We start from the raw sequence: 17,485 nt of genomic DNA, 5'->3' as shown, positions 1-17,485 counted from the left end.
GCTAACAGTCTTCTTACAATATCCTGCTTTTTGTTGATTATGAGAGGTGTTAAGCTTTTGTCTGAGGCAGTATTATAGCAGGTTTTATTTGCTGCTGTGGCATTTAAGATTTGACAAGCTATGGAAGTAGTCTTTCTTGGGGGACACTTTTTTCATAAAATACTTTTTCTGGTGAACAACTACATATTTTTTTCTGTTTTGTTTGATTTGCATGAAGAACTATGACATACATGCATGTAGAAAGTATTTATCTAGTTTAAAGGAGCATCAGTTTTCCATCATGTTTCTGGAAAAGAAGCTACCTTGGCATCCACACAGATCCCTTTGTATTGTGAAGGGGCCATTTGTATCTGCAAAAATGGGTTAAAGACATCAGTCATTCTGATGGTTCAGCAACTAGAATTGTTTACTTAAAAGGAGATGTCGTCTTGTGTAGCATAGAGCTGCCCTGTGAAACTACTAAGAAAATGAAAACATTCTCTGTCGAAACTGCAAAAGCTGATATAAGACGTCCCCATCAGCATCCTTCTCATATGCAGTGTATGCAACTGTGACATTGGTAAACTTCCTAGAAACGCTAGCCACCCTGTGGTATTCACTGAAACACCTGCCTGCTTTTCACAATAGAGAAGTTGCAAAAATGTGTGCTGGAATCAAGCCAATAGGAAAAAAAATTCCCTCTGCTGCAATGCTCATGTGTTTAGTTTTCAGAAACACTGCTTCATCAAGATAAAACCTTCTGGAAGAATTAAGACATAGTATGTTTTAATCAGCCTTTTCACCCCATGCCCTAAAGGCATTGAGCTTGTTTATTTGTTTTATTCTTTTAGGGGGTAAATAACCCAATTTTACCTTACCTGGAACTGTCTGTGGGGGGTAGTAGGCCTGGCACAGCTTGCTGAAGAATGTGGTATGACCTGCTGCAGTCATGTTGCACTGGAGACATCTGGTTTTGGAGCTTTAAAAAGAACAGGGTGGGACACACAAATATTTCATTGTCAAATCTGAACCAGATGGGAGGTAAAATATGTAGCAGAGTTCTCATAAAATTCATCTGAAATTAAATGGTGTAGGAAACCAGACAAGGCACTTATTAGAAATGGCCTTTTTTTACAGGCTGACTTTGCACAGTAGGAATTTGCAAATGCATTAGAGATGCTAACGATTTGTGGCCTCTGGAGATCCATTTCCTGTACTATTACTAACCATACTGAAGTTTTCAAGGAAACACCTGTTTATATTGTCTCCCTGTTCCCTCTGTTGGTTGAATTGATTTTCTCCATCTTGGCAGTGAAAAACTGGGATACAACTTTGGAAAAGTTTTACCTCTTAGTTTAAATCCTACTTAGGATTCTGTGGGCTGTGGGTCTTGTGCAGAAAATGCACTGCATCCCAGAACTTCCTGGGTAGGTACCCTCTCCTGATCCTCACAGGATGTGTCCAGAGATACAGAAAAGCCTAAACTGTTAAGCTGTGGGAGTAGTTGTATGCACGGTTCAGATCTGATATACAGATGTGGAATAACATTGAGTAATTGCTTATACTCTTCAGAGCACTTTGCCAAATATTCATTAACCCATTATTACTTGTTTAGATTTGACTAAAGCTTGTGGGTTTAAAACATAAACGTTTTGCTCCCAACCCTCTATAGAGATCACTAAACAATCCCATCTCATCAGCAGATGCAAATTAATATCAGGTAGATCAAGAAAGCTGAGGAATCTTCTTGTTTGCACCATGATGTGCAATGTCTCTTTTGCATCATGTGGCAGAGTCTCTGTCACTGCACAAGCCATTGCAAACACTGTAGGTGCATTCAGATCTGCCACAGTGTCTTACTTGTTTTTCAGTCCCAAGCCATAATTCCTTAATTTTAATACAACATCTAACACTCTACCTAATATATCCAAGACCTCTCGGAAGATTTTTCACTCTGGTTTACGTAGAGGTATTAGAGGAAGCTTAAAGAGAATGGACCAACAGTGAGGAAAAAGGAAGACATTTACTGTAACTGATTCTAAAGAAGAAATGATAAACCTACTGATGAAAAAATGGGGAGAAAGTAGAGGTACGCAATGAATTTAGAGTAGGAAAAATGATTACATTAAGACAGGAAAAACCTCTGAAAATTAGGAAGAGTTCAGATGGTGAATTCTCTTTCACTGTGAATTGGTCCTATGGGAGAAGCTCAGCAACCTACCACTTGACATGCTTCAAACAAAACTGACGTTTCATGGGTTAACGTGCGGCGAGGAGCAGTCTTGTGCTGGGAGAGGTGAGCTACATGATGCACGAAATCTTTTCCACTGTCCTGTAAATTTTTCCTGTGGCTGTAACTAGTGACAGGTTCCATGAGCTGGTGACGGCTTTTTTTTTCCTTACTTTTGCAAGCTGATGTTACAACTCTTTGGAGGAGAGACTGTGCTGAAGGGAGACTCGCAGGGCTGGTCCAGATACAGCAGCACACGGGGAGGAATGTTTGCCTCTCAGTAATCCCTTCCCTGCTCAGAGCTCGAGACTCTTAACAAATTGCACAGCTGCGAAGAATTATGGGTATTTGTTATTCCTTGCTATCCTGACCATGTAAAACCTAATTCTTCTGGCCATTAGAGGTTGCCAAGAGGGAAATGGCTTGGTAATTAGACTTGAAAGTGATGAATGAACATGGCTCTGTGTAAATGCAGCACAGACAGTCTGTTTGCTGAACTTAAGAAATCTATGTGCTTTGGAAATGGGACATTGTTTATACAAGTAGGATTTTTAGGATTTTTGGGCAATGGACGTATTTGTTCCTTTTCTTGTTTTTCAGAAGCAAAAAAAAAAAAAATCCTCTTTAACTGCAAATCTTTGTAATGTAAGATGGGAAATGTAGGCAGATGTGATACTGCTAAATACAGTTTTCCAAGGTGGAAAATAAAGGACAAGGGACAAAGATCAGTACCTTGCATTTGATTAGTGAAGGCCGAAACAAGTTGGTAGATGAACAATACTAACCTTTTTTGGAGTGAAGGTAGAAATGACAAAGTGAGAGGGCTTTGGTACCAACCCACTGAAACTACAATATGGTGATGCTCTTCCAGGGATGTCTGTTATCATGTATGATGGGGTACAGTGGAGTGGGGGCATGGCTACATTCCGAAGCCACAAATTAAAATGCTCAAAATGTCTGAAAGAGGTACTGTTTTCACTTCAGGTGTTAAAATATTTGCCATCTGAATTTTTGAGGCACACAGGCTTCTAGGTGAAGCTATAAAGAATGGCAGCTTCTCTTCTGTAGTATGGCAACTGTACTTCTAACAGGGACTGTGATAAATTTTCGGATTTTAAACCGAGATGTTTGTCTTTCTGGAGTATTATAGCACATATTTACACTGTACGCTTGAACATACAGTCACACTTTTGTATCTATGCAAATTTCCTTGTGTAATTGGCAGCCTCCCTCATGGGAGAGGTGAAGTCTATGGGCTGGACTCTGCAGGGATACAGCAAAATGGTATTAGATAGGCTACAGGTTCTCAGCAGAAAACCGCTTGTGCATTTGATAAATCACCAGCAGAAGAGCTGAAGGAGGTATTGTCACCCTGACATTACGTATGCAAAGGCCAAAGGATATGAGCAAAGAGTAGATGGAAGAAATGCAGTTTTCCTGTGCCGTACTTGAGTTGTGATGGACCTGATGCTAGCAACTGGCTATGTCAGGCAGGGAGCTTGATCTTCTGACTTACGTTGGCACTGGTTGTCCCTGAATCAGGGACCACCAGCTGATTCCTGGCAATACCACCTTTGTTTGGATATGATGGAGAGTTGAGGCACTGGAAAATTTGTGATTGTGGTCTGAGTTCTATAAGGTACTTGGTATCCAAAAAAAATTATTGTCTGGGGAAAAAAGCTGTAAAAAAGCTACTTTAGGCCTTCACAAATGGTGAAGAAGTAAAGTTTTGAAATAACTGAATTGCACAGTAAAGCTTGTGATTTGTTTTGGAATAGCAGTTTTAACAGATACCATTACCCATATGTTATGTATATGTGATAAATATCTGCACCCCTTTATTGTTGAAGCAAACTCATGAAGATTCTTGTCCAGCAAAAAAAAATAATCCTTTATCACAATGTGTTTTAAATCCGTGTTTCTTTCTGTGTGTAATATATATATATATTTGTAATTTTGCCAGCCTTTGTTGTAATTTTGACATTTGAAGCTTTGTGCCCAGTTGAAGTCAGTAAGACTTGCACTGGCATCAGTGGAAGCAGGACTGGATCTACAAATCTTTTTCTTGCAATCATTCAGATGCATGGATATATTTACAGGATTTAGAGGAACTAATCAAGTCCATTAAGTAGGTAAGCGTGTTCTGCAGTGCCCAGAAGGGCTGTGGCAAGGCTGACCTGCAGCAAGGTGCTTCAACCAAAGACATGAATTTGAGCCTTTTGTCTGGATTCCTGACAGAGGCTCAGTTGAAATAGATACCAGGACTAAGGGGATCAGAAGTGGCCATAAGCGGTGGCCACTTCGCTTCCTGGTGTGGTGTTGGCTGTGGCTATGTTCAGCTTGCCCATGCAATGGGCCCAGCAAGCAGGCTACAACTGCTGGCAGGGTTAGGACTATAATTATTGAATGCCTTTTTAAATGAAATCAAAGGAGAACATAATTGTCATTAAAACTTATAAATGAAACTTATTCCAGGTGAATGTAAGCCTCTCATATTTAAATACTGTTATAATGAAACGAAATCCAGTCTAGTTACTTACTTCTAGGTCTGTAACGCTTCCAATTTAAACTGTTCTAGCTTCCCTGGTAGACGTGATTGATTACAGTTTTCAACTTGATTAACTTCCAGGAATGCACAGAAGAGAAATGTTGAGGGAAACGGAAAGAAAGAAAATGGGAAATATACTGTGTATCAGGTGCATGTTTTTTTTTTAAGGTGGCGACTGTTAAAAGAATAAGAGAGCTCTAGATGTCAGCATCGTCCTGTTTCAGCTGGATGGTGCCGGTGCCAGATGAAGGCAAGGCCCCGTGTCCATCTTTCATAGACGTGTGTCTGGTTGCAGGCAGATGGGAACGGGCCATGGATCACCGTCTAGTACTTAAGGATTTGGTAATGTGCTTAAGGAAAGCCCTCTGGAAGACAGCCTGTCGCTTCCAAATCCATCGCAGACTGGCTCCTCTTCTCCTTTAATTGTGTTGCCTTTTTCTGGACCTACTTCACAAACTTCTGGAAGCTGCAGTAATAAGAAATTTGGGCAAAAGAGGCTGCTTGTATGAACATGGAGATTAATTAGGATGTAGCTAAAGCAGTCTGGCCACTTGTTATAAAGTCACCTCCTGACAGCTGAGCACTATTTCCAGTTTTCACAAAGCTCATGTTCTCTTTTCAGGAAGCTTGTGTAGACATTGCAGGTCAGTCAAGGAATAAGAATTCTTTTATATTTCAGTGCTTTTCTAAAGCTTTAACGACCAAATGACATGAAGCACACCATTTTGAGGCTGGAGGTAACCATAAAGTTAAATGTTCTACCCAGTTTCAGAATTTCAGTGACTTCCCCCATTATTCCTCTGAAGATGTCCTTTCTGTAGGGCTTGAATCTAGGTCTTGAGGAAAAAGGGAAGATGCAGAACAATATAGTGGTTAAAATCTGATAGAGGTGCATGTAACATATGACTACATCTAATTGTAGGGTGCTGATGGAGGGAAGGGTTTAGAATTATCTTCTTCCAGGGTTTTTCTGATGATACAGGCAGGAAAATTCCCTGCTATGGGGAGTGGGTTTTTGTTTTAGCACTTAATAGTTGTTCTTTATTATTATTATTATTATTTTATGAATAGCCAATATATTGGAGAAGACTGAGAGGGGACCTTTTCAACATATACAAATGTTTGAAGGGCGAGTGTCAAGAGGATGGGGCTAAACTCTTTTTAGTGGTGCCCAGCGACAGGACAAGAGGCAGTGGGCACAAACTGAAGCACAGGGATTTCTGGCTGAATATGAGGACCCTTTAATTTACTGTAAGGGTGACAGAGTACTGGAATAGGTTGCACAGAGAGGTTGTGGAGTCTCCCTTCTCTGGAGATACTCAAAAACCCGCCTGGATGCCATCCTGTGAGACGTGAGCTAGGTGACCCTGCTTGGCAGGGAGGTTTGACCAGATGATCGCCAGAGGTCCCTTCCAACCTCAACCATTCTGTGATTCTGTGATTTAACTGATAATACTATGCACAGAATTTGCATGCTGTGTCTCTTTCCCAGATTTTTAATAACATCCAAGCCTCTAGCATCTGTAGCAGTCTGAATTAATAATATGCATGGGAGTTGTACTGTACATGTGCCAGATGTGAATTTGGCCCAGTGTTTTCATAATGATTACTCCTGCCTAAGTATGCTTGCTATGCCTTTTTGTTTTATGAAATACCTCATTTGCTGTGTGTGTATGTGTGTAGAAGAATCAATTAGTAATTCTGGAGGATGGTTTTGCAGCTTGTTGGACCTGGTGCTTAGAGACATGGTTTAGTGACATTGGTAGTAGGGTGATGGTTGGACAAGATGATCTTGAAGGTCTTTTCCAACCTTAATAATTCTATGATTCTATGATAGATAAGCAGAAATAAGTATATGATGTTAAAGGTGTTCTGATTTTCGGGGGGGGGGGGAGGCAGAAAGCTGTTATATAGGAAAAATAGTGATATTGCACTGCTTATGTAAACATGCGTATCTCTGTAAACCCAGTATATTTAATAAGGTTTCAGTTTTGAAGCCCCAGTAGCATTCAGGGGAAACAAAGTTCACAGCTAAAATACACCCTGTCTGGACTGATAAGAATATTCCGACTGAATTACTATTTCAGCGAGGGATATTTGCGTGGAGGAGCCTGCTTTTTCTAATTGGCACGGCAGTGTCCGTTCAGCTGGACAGAATGCCCTACTGATAATTTTTGACTGAAATTTGCTATCAGGCAAGATGCTGCCATTATCGTTCTTTTTCTGGTATTGCTATTGGAGTAGATATTTTATTTTCTAATGCTGTGGAAAACCTTGAACTGCCAAAGCTGTATTTCACTGGGTTTTGTGAGGGAAGGAAATAAAACAGCGTGACAGTTAATTACGGCCGTGGCAGTTGGACTGAGAGGACCGCCTTGGCAGGTGCTCCTTGCTGACAGTTTACCCCTGCAAAGCCCTGACAGAAATGTCAGACTCAATAAAACCCTGCAGATGGTACGGGTGAGGCGAGGCTGGTGTGGCAGCATGATGGCAAGGGGCTTCGGTTCGTCAGGACAGTCTTGCCTCCCTCGTCTGTGGGGAGGCCGAGAGCCCTGCCAGAAAGCTCAGCTTCAACCCGTGCTCATTTTTTGATACCAGCCGTTCTGTCGTGTCAATGAGTTTTGCATTTGTTTTGATATGAAATTATTTCCAGAGATTCCAGGGAAGGAATTATTTGAGATGATATCATGTCCAAGAGTACTTTTAAAACCAGTAAATTTTGATTGTTATTGCAATTCTTTTGTTAGAGAGAAAAATAAGAAAGGCAGCTTTTATCTGTGTGTAAATCTTGCCTGAGAGGACGTTTTGGAAAAGAGGGTGGGCTGCACTCCCTTCTCACAAAGCCTGTGTTACAGATTTCAGCTGTGTGGAGATTAATCCCCCTGCAGTAATTTATCCTGGCTGCATCTCCTGAGGCCTGCCCCTTCGGCCCCTCAGGTCTGCCTGAGGTGGGGTCATCTGGGCAGCGCTGGGCTCCTCGGCATGGGGCCTCCCACACTTCCTTCTGGTTTCCCAGCTTCACAGTTGCTGTGAATTTAAAAGTGCTCAGAAGGTTGCGGTGTGAATAGTTCCTGCATTTTCACGCCTACAGTTTAACAACGTAACTGAACTAAGGTCCTGATTCTGTACCGAAGGTGTTCAGATGGGCTTCAGCGTCGCTGAAGTCAATAGCAGATGGAGAGTCGCTGGTTCTCCTTGACAGGATTTAATTGGAGGTCTGGATTTAAATATATTTTCCAATGAAAATAACATCTGCTGTTCTGAAAAAAACATTGATTGTCTTGGCTTTGGAAGTGTTCTAGGTTTTCAGCCGATGTAAATGTACATTTGCATCGGCTTGCAGTGCCATTTCATCATGAGGTGAAATAGTAAGCACTGCTTTCTTGTACTTCTACTTCCAAATACGAAAATAATCTGTTAGATAAAGGGGAGAAAAGAAGAAAAGGGTGCTAAACAAGTAAAAATGTACAAAACAAGAAAGCTGTTTCAGTCAGCAAACTACCTGTAACAAGAAAGGTAGCACTGAGATCTGAGGATTGCATACATGTAGTTGTGTCTGGAAGCAGTTTCCTTGTGGATATGCTGATGAGCTGTAGGTACGTACTCCTTGATGCAGTGGTAGAATCAGGTCGCAGTTGCTTTTATATTCACGGGAAGAAGTATGAGTGGCTTAAGGTGTTCACGTGGGAGGGACAGTGCCTGTTGACGTCTGAATCCGGTGGTTAGATGGGCGTTGGATGAGGCCGGAGATGAGAAGAAAGGGCACTGTGGGTGGCCCTCACCTGCTCTATGCAATTTGGAGCTGGGATCCGGGTCTCTCAGTTCCAGCAGACAAGGCCAAAATTAATTCAGGTTAACGGTGACGCTTTGGTATGCTGTAGCAGGTGTGTTTTCTTCTGCCAGAATGCACACTGGAAGTGCCTTCAGCTAAAATAAAATACTGAGGAGAGGTTTCATTTTCCCTATTCCCCGTGAAGAGCCTGTCTTAATCCGTGGGCAGTCTTGGCTGGTGGGCTCGGCAGTTCGGGAAGTTTCTCTGCTGGTCGAGGGCAGCGCGTGCAGGAGCGCAGGCGTGCTCAGCCTGGGGCTCTTGGGGTACTTGCAGCATTAGCTGGAACCTCGTGTAGGGGAGGATATCTGGCTCTGGCTGATGCGGTAAACTAGTACAAATGAATACCTTTTTTTTTTTTTGCCTTTAAAACTACTTCATCGAGGATTTAGGAGTTGGCAAAAAGATTAAAAGAGCACGTAGCCCACAGACTGATGGATTTTGTTACGTGATTACTTCAAATTCTCAGGCCCGCGTGAAGCAGCCAGGCTCCTCTTTCCTCACACGTTTTCATTTTGAAGTTCAAGGTATTTCTGGTCGGGGCACGGCTCTTGCATGCACACGCCCGTGCACACATGGCCCTGCGTGGATTATGTAAGGTTCCTGATGCCGACCGCCGGGATTTGTAGGCGGCGTGTTGACAGGAAATTAGTTTGTACCCATACGTGCCTTTTGCGAGCTATTTCCATGCGGTTGTGATGATGACATCGAGGCACGGAGGTCAGGTAGAGAGAAGGGGGGCAAAGACGCCGCTCGGCTGGAAGTTGGTTTTGGCAGCGCCTGCCTGGGACTGGAGGGTTAATCATCATTTGTGGCTCTGACTGCTGTTTGCGTCAAAAGTCCAGGCAGCCTTAATGAACATTGCCTGTGTTAATTCGAAACCCTTGCTGGGAAATCATGGGAAAATGGAAAAATGCATACTTGCGTGTCACCCTTCAGATTAACGGCTTAGGCAGCGCGAGAGCTCTCGGCGCGCGGTGCTGCGCTGCTCCAGCTCTGAGCGGCTGGTAAAGAGATCTGGCTCGGTAAACGCGTGCCTGCCCCTGATTTCATGGGGTATCCTCCTAAGCCAAAAGCTAATTTGCTCTAGACTCTGTGCTAAATATGGTGCATCGTATGACGGCTTAGTGAACTATGTAAATAAAATCACTAAAATTGAAAACTTCTGGTCACAGATCCAGACGTGTCTTCATTTGGTACTGCTGTTATTATTGGTATTTTTGGCTTGTGTGGTTTTAAAATCTTCTTACTCCTTTTAACAGCCCCTAGTAAAAGCCCCTAGTATTACCCTTGTAAAAGCCCCTAGTATTGTGCTGGTATCTCCCCTTAATTGTTTATTGGGTATTATGCCATCAATTATTGCTTAACTGCAATTTTCTGATTATACCCTAATTGTGTGAAAGCCTTTGCAATATACGTTCCCCTGTAACAGCAGGGGTTTTCTTTAGAGTAAATATTTTTTTTCCTTTTAGTCCGATACTTGTAAGAGAAACGTTTATATTGGGGAAAGATGTAATATCCGTTCTAGCCACCTCTCTTTATAAACAAGCATTTCTCCTTTGTTTCCTTTAAAAAAAAAAAAAAAAAGTTTAGCATTCCCCCCCCCAAGCCTTCTAGCTTCAGATCATCTCATGTAATTTTAACATTTTGGTCCCAGCCTTAATACTTTTTTTCCCTTTGCTTAGCTTTTTCTTGTGTGTGATCCACGGGGTATAAAGTTGAGTGAATGTGAAACTTGTGCAGGATGGGAGGCCTGAATCCCTCCTGAGACTAGCTTATGTTACAAAGTTGATTTTAATTTCCTTTAAGTTCAGTGTACTTCGAAAAGCATTTACTATCCTTGCACAACACCTGAAGTGTTTTATCACATGCAGCCCCCTGCAAGTCAATGGGGCTGTGACCCAGGGGTATGTTAGAAATGCTCTGATCCCGCTCGGGAGCTTCTAACCTGGCTGCAGCAAACCAGAAAGCTGACAACGAGCTAACCCAAGTCCCTTCTCTAATATTTCTTAGCAACCTAAATATTCTGTTAGCCAACATTTATTATAACCCCTCAAAGATATTTTCCAGGCTAGGTCTGATAGGTTAACTGTTTTGCTCTGGAAAATTACAGAACCAGTTGTAGAACGGGAAAGTTGGAGAGATTATTAGGAGAAAATCTATTGCTTCGCCTCCGAGGTGTTTGGGAAGCTGCAGCAGCTCTGTGGCTAAGTGGGTGCCTCCGGTGCCACATCCACTGGGAAAGCTCTGAACGCTTATTTCAGAATGAATGTTGCTTTTCAGAAATCAGGAGACTTATTTTGTTAAATTGTACTGGAAAATGTCCGTTTGAGGGTGGAAAAAGTGAAGTTGCCCAGCACGCAGAGAGAGAAGCGGCGCCAGCAGCCCCTTCCCAAGGGCAAAGGGAGAAGCGTGGCCGTGGGCTTTTTCCCCCCCAAATGGCACAGGTGTGTGGAGGCAGCTGATGGCTGAGCAGTGCCAGGAGCCCTACCTGTGGCTGCTGACAGTGGGGGGCAAAAGCCAGGCTCACGGGGGTTTCACTTCCAGCCCCCGGGCGCCAGGAGGAGCTTTGGGGATGCTGGCCCACAGCCTGGCACCACAGCAGGCACACATCCTGCTCCTTCTGAGCATGGTCCTGGTGGTGGGTCAGCTTTTCTCAGCTTTTCTTGCTTTGTTTCTCTCATTTCCTCTTTTTTTTATTTGTCCTTCCCTCCTCCACCACCTCTCTGACTAGGGGAGAACTGACACCTGTTTACATTATTCCTATAGCTAATGCAGGCTGTAATACGCTTCTTCCATAAATACATAGTGAAACACACAGTTTCATCTGTATGTACCTAGAGCTTGGCGCTGAAAGGAACACCCATACATCGTTGGTGTAGTGCGTCTGTATCTGAGCATATACAGTTATCCGTGTGCAGTCCCAGTGTCTCCTAGGCACAGCACCTTTTCAAAAGTAAAACATGAGATGACGTGCAGTCACCTATTTTTATAATATTTCAGAAATAAAGCCTCTTTATGGAGAATGAGGAAGATGGGATAGTGTAAAGAACACAGCTGTTCATAAGATTTATTACTTATTGCAACATAGGTCCTTGGTCTCTTGGTGTGATTTATGCAATGTCTTCTGCATCCTTCATTATTCATGTGAATATACGTACGCACACGTGCATATATATGTGCACGCATACATGATAAATGTCTAGGAAGAAGGTGGTACATCACTTATTCTTTTTAAGATGTTAGAAGATTTAATGAAAGTGAGTTTATTTCTGTAATGTGTTTTGCTACATATATTTAAGTAATTCAAGCAGTTTGCTGTGAACATTGACATTACCAGAGTTAATTCCAGACTAAAATAAATAAATAAAGCTTAAAATAGTTTATGTCTGGCCTGTTTAGGTTTTTCACATATTGGTGATTTCAAAACTGGAACTTTCTGTTTCTCAGGTTTTTTTTCCTGGTATCTGGAAAATCAACTGACCTAGGGACTGACAATGCCATTATGAAGGAGTTGGTCAACACTCAATTTTTACTCGTTTGATGGGGAGAATACAAAAACGTAGACCAACTCTGCAAAATACATAACTACTTAATTTTTATACTTCATGGGTTGGTGTAAGCACTGACTTGGATGGTGCTGAAAACTAAAGTTTGTTTGACTAGTAAAAAAATCTGCATGGATTCAGTTGTTATAAAAATGTTTATTCCAGACATCCACATTGTGTTAAATCTTTACAGCCTATACAGCAGGGTAGAAAGTAGCAAACCTCAGTTGCTTTTGAAAGATGGCTTGTTATTGAGAAAGGACTAATTCTCTAATTTGCATTTTCTCACTTCATATGACTGATTATTTTGCCTTCAGCTGTTTAAGATGAAAATAAACATCAGAATTAAAATAAAGAGAAACTAAGTTTCTGTTGAAACACTTCTGAAAATTGAAAAGAAAAATGTATTCTTCCTTTTCTCCAAATTTCTGGGAAGGGCAAACTAATGCTAATACTAATTGTTTTTCAATCAGCTCTTCAGGTGCTGGAAATGTAGCAGACCGTGTCTTGGCTCAGTTGCTAACGGAAATGGATGGGATAGAGCAGCTGAAGGACGTGACAATTTTGGCAGCTACAAACAGACCGGACATGATAGACAAGGTACAAATAGATGCAGGGTGGTATATACTGTTCTCTTGAGAAGACCAGTTTCTGGAATAATTCAATTCTCTTTGTTTACTCTCCAAACTGTTGTCTAATAAATTAATGGTTAAGAGTAGATGTTGGGAAATGGTGACAAGGCAAAGGAAAGGTTCATGTCCCTGCCTTTTTTTCTCCCTCTTACAAAATTTTAACAGAAACAAAATCTTCTGTGAATATCCGTATTCTAAGTATCCGTTTCCTAGAAGAAATTATTCCTAAATCAAGCTCATTGAACTTGTGCAACAACATTTCTGTCAAACTGCTTTTGTGGGTTTTGCTTCTGTTGTGTTTGTTTATGCAAGGGTTTGCTGGACTGTCGGTTTCATTAGTTTCTTCCTTTCAAAAGATTAAGCATCTCCTTGGTGCCACTCGCCTGCTGCCAGCAGTAGGGGTTCCAACTGCAGACAGCGCAGTTTCTCCTTAGGTCTCACAGCAGCTCTGCTGGAGCGCAAGTTTGTAAAAACGAAAGGGTTGTAACACAGCAGAAGGCCTCCAAACACAAAACCAACCCAGCAGCCCTCTAGAAAATCCACTTTAAAACAGTCTGTCACTGCTGGGTCTTCTCACAGCTAAGTGCAGCAGACGGACCGGTCTGGAGTGATTTCCTTTAAGATATGTTTTGTTGCATTGTTAAGGTTCTTTATTTTACAGCTTTTCACCTTCACAACATTCATAATTTGACGACAAGCTAATGATTTTTTTTCCCAATCTTTAATAGTGTTTCTTAAAAGTTTTATACATATTTTCCATGTTCCATTTTAAGATATTTCTGGAATAGTGTTTTTTCCGCTGGTCTTGGAGCATTCAGGCATAAAATAGGTACAAATGCATGCTTTTAAGGTAAGGTTCATTTACACATGAAGTTTTGAGGAAAAATAAAATTGTATTTTGGCTCCTGAACACAGCCTCTTTCCTTTTGAACTGAAGGAAGCCACCCAGCTGACAGCGTCCTGATAAACGTTCACTTTTGTTAGAATTTTCTAGGTATATGTCAACTGTATTTCCATCACTGATGCAAACTCAGATCTCTTAAAGACGTGGCTGAAAGTTTTTATTTTCATCTGATGGTAAAAACTTGACTTCTGTGCATCTGAACGTGGTGGCGTTGATGAAGGGAGCTGTTGCTTCTGAAAAGACCTGTTGATATATCCAGTTTTCTAGGAATACTTTGTTTTAACTAAAAGCCAGGAGATGGGGAGGGATAGCATATCACAGAATAGGTGGCCCAGTCAGGGGAGAGATGGGCTTACACAGGGATGAGCTAGGTCCTGCAGTGTCACTGAATCAAGGCACCAGTGATACTTGCAGCCAGGAAGGATGAACAGATAACATGTTGTGGAAACCGCTCTGTCAACTCCACCTTCTTTCCTTTCTTGCGTTTATCATCAACATCTGAAAGCTCTGTGGGTAACAAGCTATAGTAGCCACCACAGGGAAGATTTTTAGGCATTGTGGAGGCTGAGAGGAAGAATATTATACATATGTGTCCCTGCAGAGTGTTAAGGAACTCCCATGGTACAGGGCTGGAAGAAAGGAAACGTAGGACAAACAGCACGCTTGTGTTCGTATGGCAGTGTTAGGCTGGTAGATTCTAACCCCAATAAAGCTGTTAGTCCTGACCCTAAATGTAAAGAAAAAGTCCATGCTGCGTGAGACAGTGCCCCTCAGAGTAGCAAGTTGTGTGATTATAGAAATTGTATTAGCGAAAAACCATAAACGGGTATTTAAGATATTTTTTATACTATTTTTGCTAAGATATAAAGGAAAAAAAGTTCTGATAACTTTGCAGAAAGAGTTCACTTACAGAATAACAGAGCAAAATTTCACCAATCCGGAGAAGGGGTTTACACTGATGTTTAAAGGGAGCGGAGAATTACATTTGTGTTGGTATAATGCTCATCATGCTTCATCCAGGCCACACAGGCTACACCAGTGCAATAGTTGCACATTTTCTTCCCCAGAAAAAAAAAAAAGACCGACACCAGAAAGCATTTGTATTATGAACTTCACTTAATGGGCAGTCTTTCAGTTTGGGTTTATAGTGATGCCCTTGAATGTGTAAAATTTTATTAAATCAATTAAATTTTGTATTGAATAGTAGTTCAACAATGTAGTACAATAAATAAATGTCCTCTTTGCATAGATGTATTGTGACTGTACGGTAATTTTTAATGTATGAACTTTACATGTTGTATAAAGGCACAAGGCAATCCATAGTCTTTACTTCCAGGTACTGAGAATATGTTGGGTATAGTTTTTTGTGACTATGTTTTAGATTTTTGAAACCAAGAAATGTTTGAGGAGTGCATGCTTTGTAAGTTTTAAATACTTACAAAATTGGTAATAATTGATTCAATCTTCATTTATGTCTGCTTCTTAATTGATAAATATGTGATGATTGATCTTATGCACTTTTGAGAAAAGCACATGGGAATATCACATGTAAGGGTATTCCCCTGAGCCTAGTGCAGGCATCGTCATCTCTGCAAACACTACATTGTGTTGCTTTTGCATGGTGAGTAGTTTTGAGTCAGCCTTTATAGAGTTATGTTTAATTTTAAACTTGTTTTGACTTGTTACAAATGTCTGTTAATAAGAAAATTTCTCTAAGATGTCATGATTTAATTGAAATATTATTTCAACCTCAAGTTGTGTCCTGTGTTTGTAGCACTTAGCTACTTTGCATCCCATTCATGCGATGCTGAAAATACTTGGGGATAGTTTCCTTTATTTTTGTAAGAAAACAAAACCAGCACATACTGTTTTCATCCCGTGTATGATGCAGGAAGAGCAGTTTCTACCAGAAGAGAGAGATTCTGGAACAAGATGTTCTGAACACTCTTTGAAAGTGATACAGAAACAAAACACTCTGAGTCAGTAATAATAGTAAAACTTCCCTTCTATTCTTGATTTATTTATTTATTTTACTCTAGACGTAGAATTGATGAGCAATAGTAGGAAAAATATTTTTATTTTTGGTGACTTCTACGTTCAAGAGTGATTTTTCATGCCTAAAAAAAATTTGCAGTAGTTTTATGGAGCTGCTTGTTATTCAGAGCTTTTCTCTATTCAGATATCAGTTGGCCTAACAAGAGATTTCACTTATGGCTACAAACATCACATAAAATATTTTGAGCACCATGTATATTTAGATTAGCTTGAATTAAACGTCTTATGCAGACATACATGGATGAACTTTCTGGTGTAGTCCAAGAGATTTCCATGGAAGAAAACCTACGCCAGTTCAACAGGATTTTGTGGCCTTTTTTTCTCTTGTAATGGTACCTCTGTTTTGCAAGACTTTTAATATCAGGCTTAATTCTTGGGTGAGAAGGGTGAATTGCTATCGTTATCTGCCCATGCAGATATCTTTCTCCTCTTCAGCAGAATTTCGATCTCCCTTAGCCAGGGTATGTAATGAAGGGAGGAGGGAGGCTGTCAGATCCTCGGGGACCTTGGTGAATGTTTCAGCAGAGGAAGCAAGATGCGTGCTGCTGCAGCATCAGATAGTTTTACCTCCTGCTGGGTCAAATTTGAATGTCAAACACATTAGCTGAGATGTAAAACACGAGGCGCTGAGTGAAGTGATGGCCTGTGGTATAGGATGACATCCTGGTGCTCCTGACAGCTTCACTTCTCCTCGTCATGGGGTGCAGAAAAGATGTATCCTCAAATATTCTATTTGCATAAGAATGACAGGATGTGATAGGACAAACGAAGATTAACGAGATGCTGTGCTGTCAGTGTTGCCCATTGTCTCTAGATTGATGATGGTCTGGATTTCATCGGTGTTTGTGGGCTCAAATCAGAAACTGTACTGGTACAGTGAATACCGAAGAACTGGATCTTTAAAAATGCTGGTTTAGTGCAGGGGAACTTGGCTTCTCATCTTTAAGTATCCTGCGTGCTAGTATAAGAGCATGTGCTCTGTGGTTTGTGCCAGCACAGAGGATTTTTGCTGCCTCCTTTTGCACTTTTATTTTGCTTTCAAAAACTTTGTACTCCCCAGCCTTCCTCCTTACTTTCTTTCTCTACCTTCACCCCCAAGTCTTGGGTCCATGCTGTTCTGCAGAGAAGCACTAGAGAAGCCCTGTTGGCTTCAATGTATTAGTCACTGGGGTTGAATTCAGCTTATTTAGTTTAAGAATTGTGTGAATACTGAGTTGTCTGTTCTGCTTATGTGAACAGAATAAAACTGCAGCCTGTATTCTTCCTAGCAACTGCCAAGTATGGGGAAAGAGAATAAAAGTCTCTTCCCCTGTGGTTCATTTGGGTTTTGGATGAGTTCTTTTGGTCAGAAAAGTCAAACAGAGGTTCAACAAGTTGATCTGACCCTTAAAATGTTGATTACTGTGTAGCTTTGGGACAACCTTAACTTAAAGTGGCTTGTTTTGATGAAAATAAAAAAAAAAAAAGCATGATAGAGCCATTTGGCAGAATCAGTAAAGAAATTATAATTTCTTGCCTGCAGCAAAAGTAAATAATCTTTCCTCTTTAAAAACATCAAAGTTCTGTCTTTCTGAAGGCTTATGGAAGAAATTCAAATATTTAGGTTTGCCGTTTTACAAGTTAAAAGAAATAGGAAAGAATCTTGCATATTTATTCCTTATTGTCTGGCAATGTGTGTGTGCTGTTATAAAGCAGGTGACACTGCAAGCATGCTTAGCAGTCAGATGCAGTGGCACTAACTCAGCTCACTGCCGTGTTCT

The 17,485-nt window shown here is 41.1% G+C and overlaps 1 protein-coding gene across 1 annotated transcript in view; it reads left to right on the top strand.

Annotated features, from left to right (window-relative positions):
- The window catches only part of AFG2A (AFG2 AAA ATPase homolog A), a 192,347-nt gene that overhangs the window by 43,887 nt on the left and 130,975 nt on the right, over positions 1-17,485 (top strand). Inside the window, exon 13 of the mRNA XM_080590539.1 lies at positions 12,608-12,734. Within this exon, the coding sequence (XP_080446665.1) occupies positions 12,608-12,734 (127 nt within the window). The remainder of the gene's footprint in view (positions 1-12,607; positions 12,735-17,485) is intronic.

This window comes from Anser brachyrhynchus, assembly GCF_964034855.1.
Source record: "Anser brachyrhynchus genome assembly, chromosome: 4".
In the NCBI taxonomy this organism is placed as follows: Eukaryota; Metazoa; Chordata; class Aves; order Anseriformes; family Anatidae; genus Anser; species Anser brachyrhynchus.
Note: the sequence above shows the minus strand (reverse complement) of the source record. Positions and strands in the feature narration are given on the sequence as shown.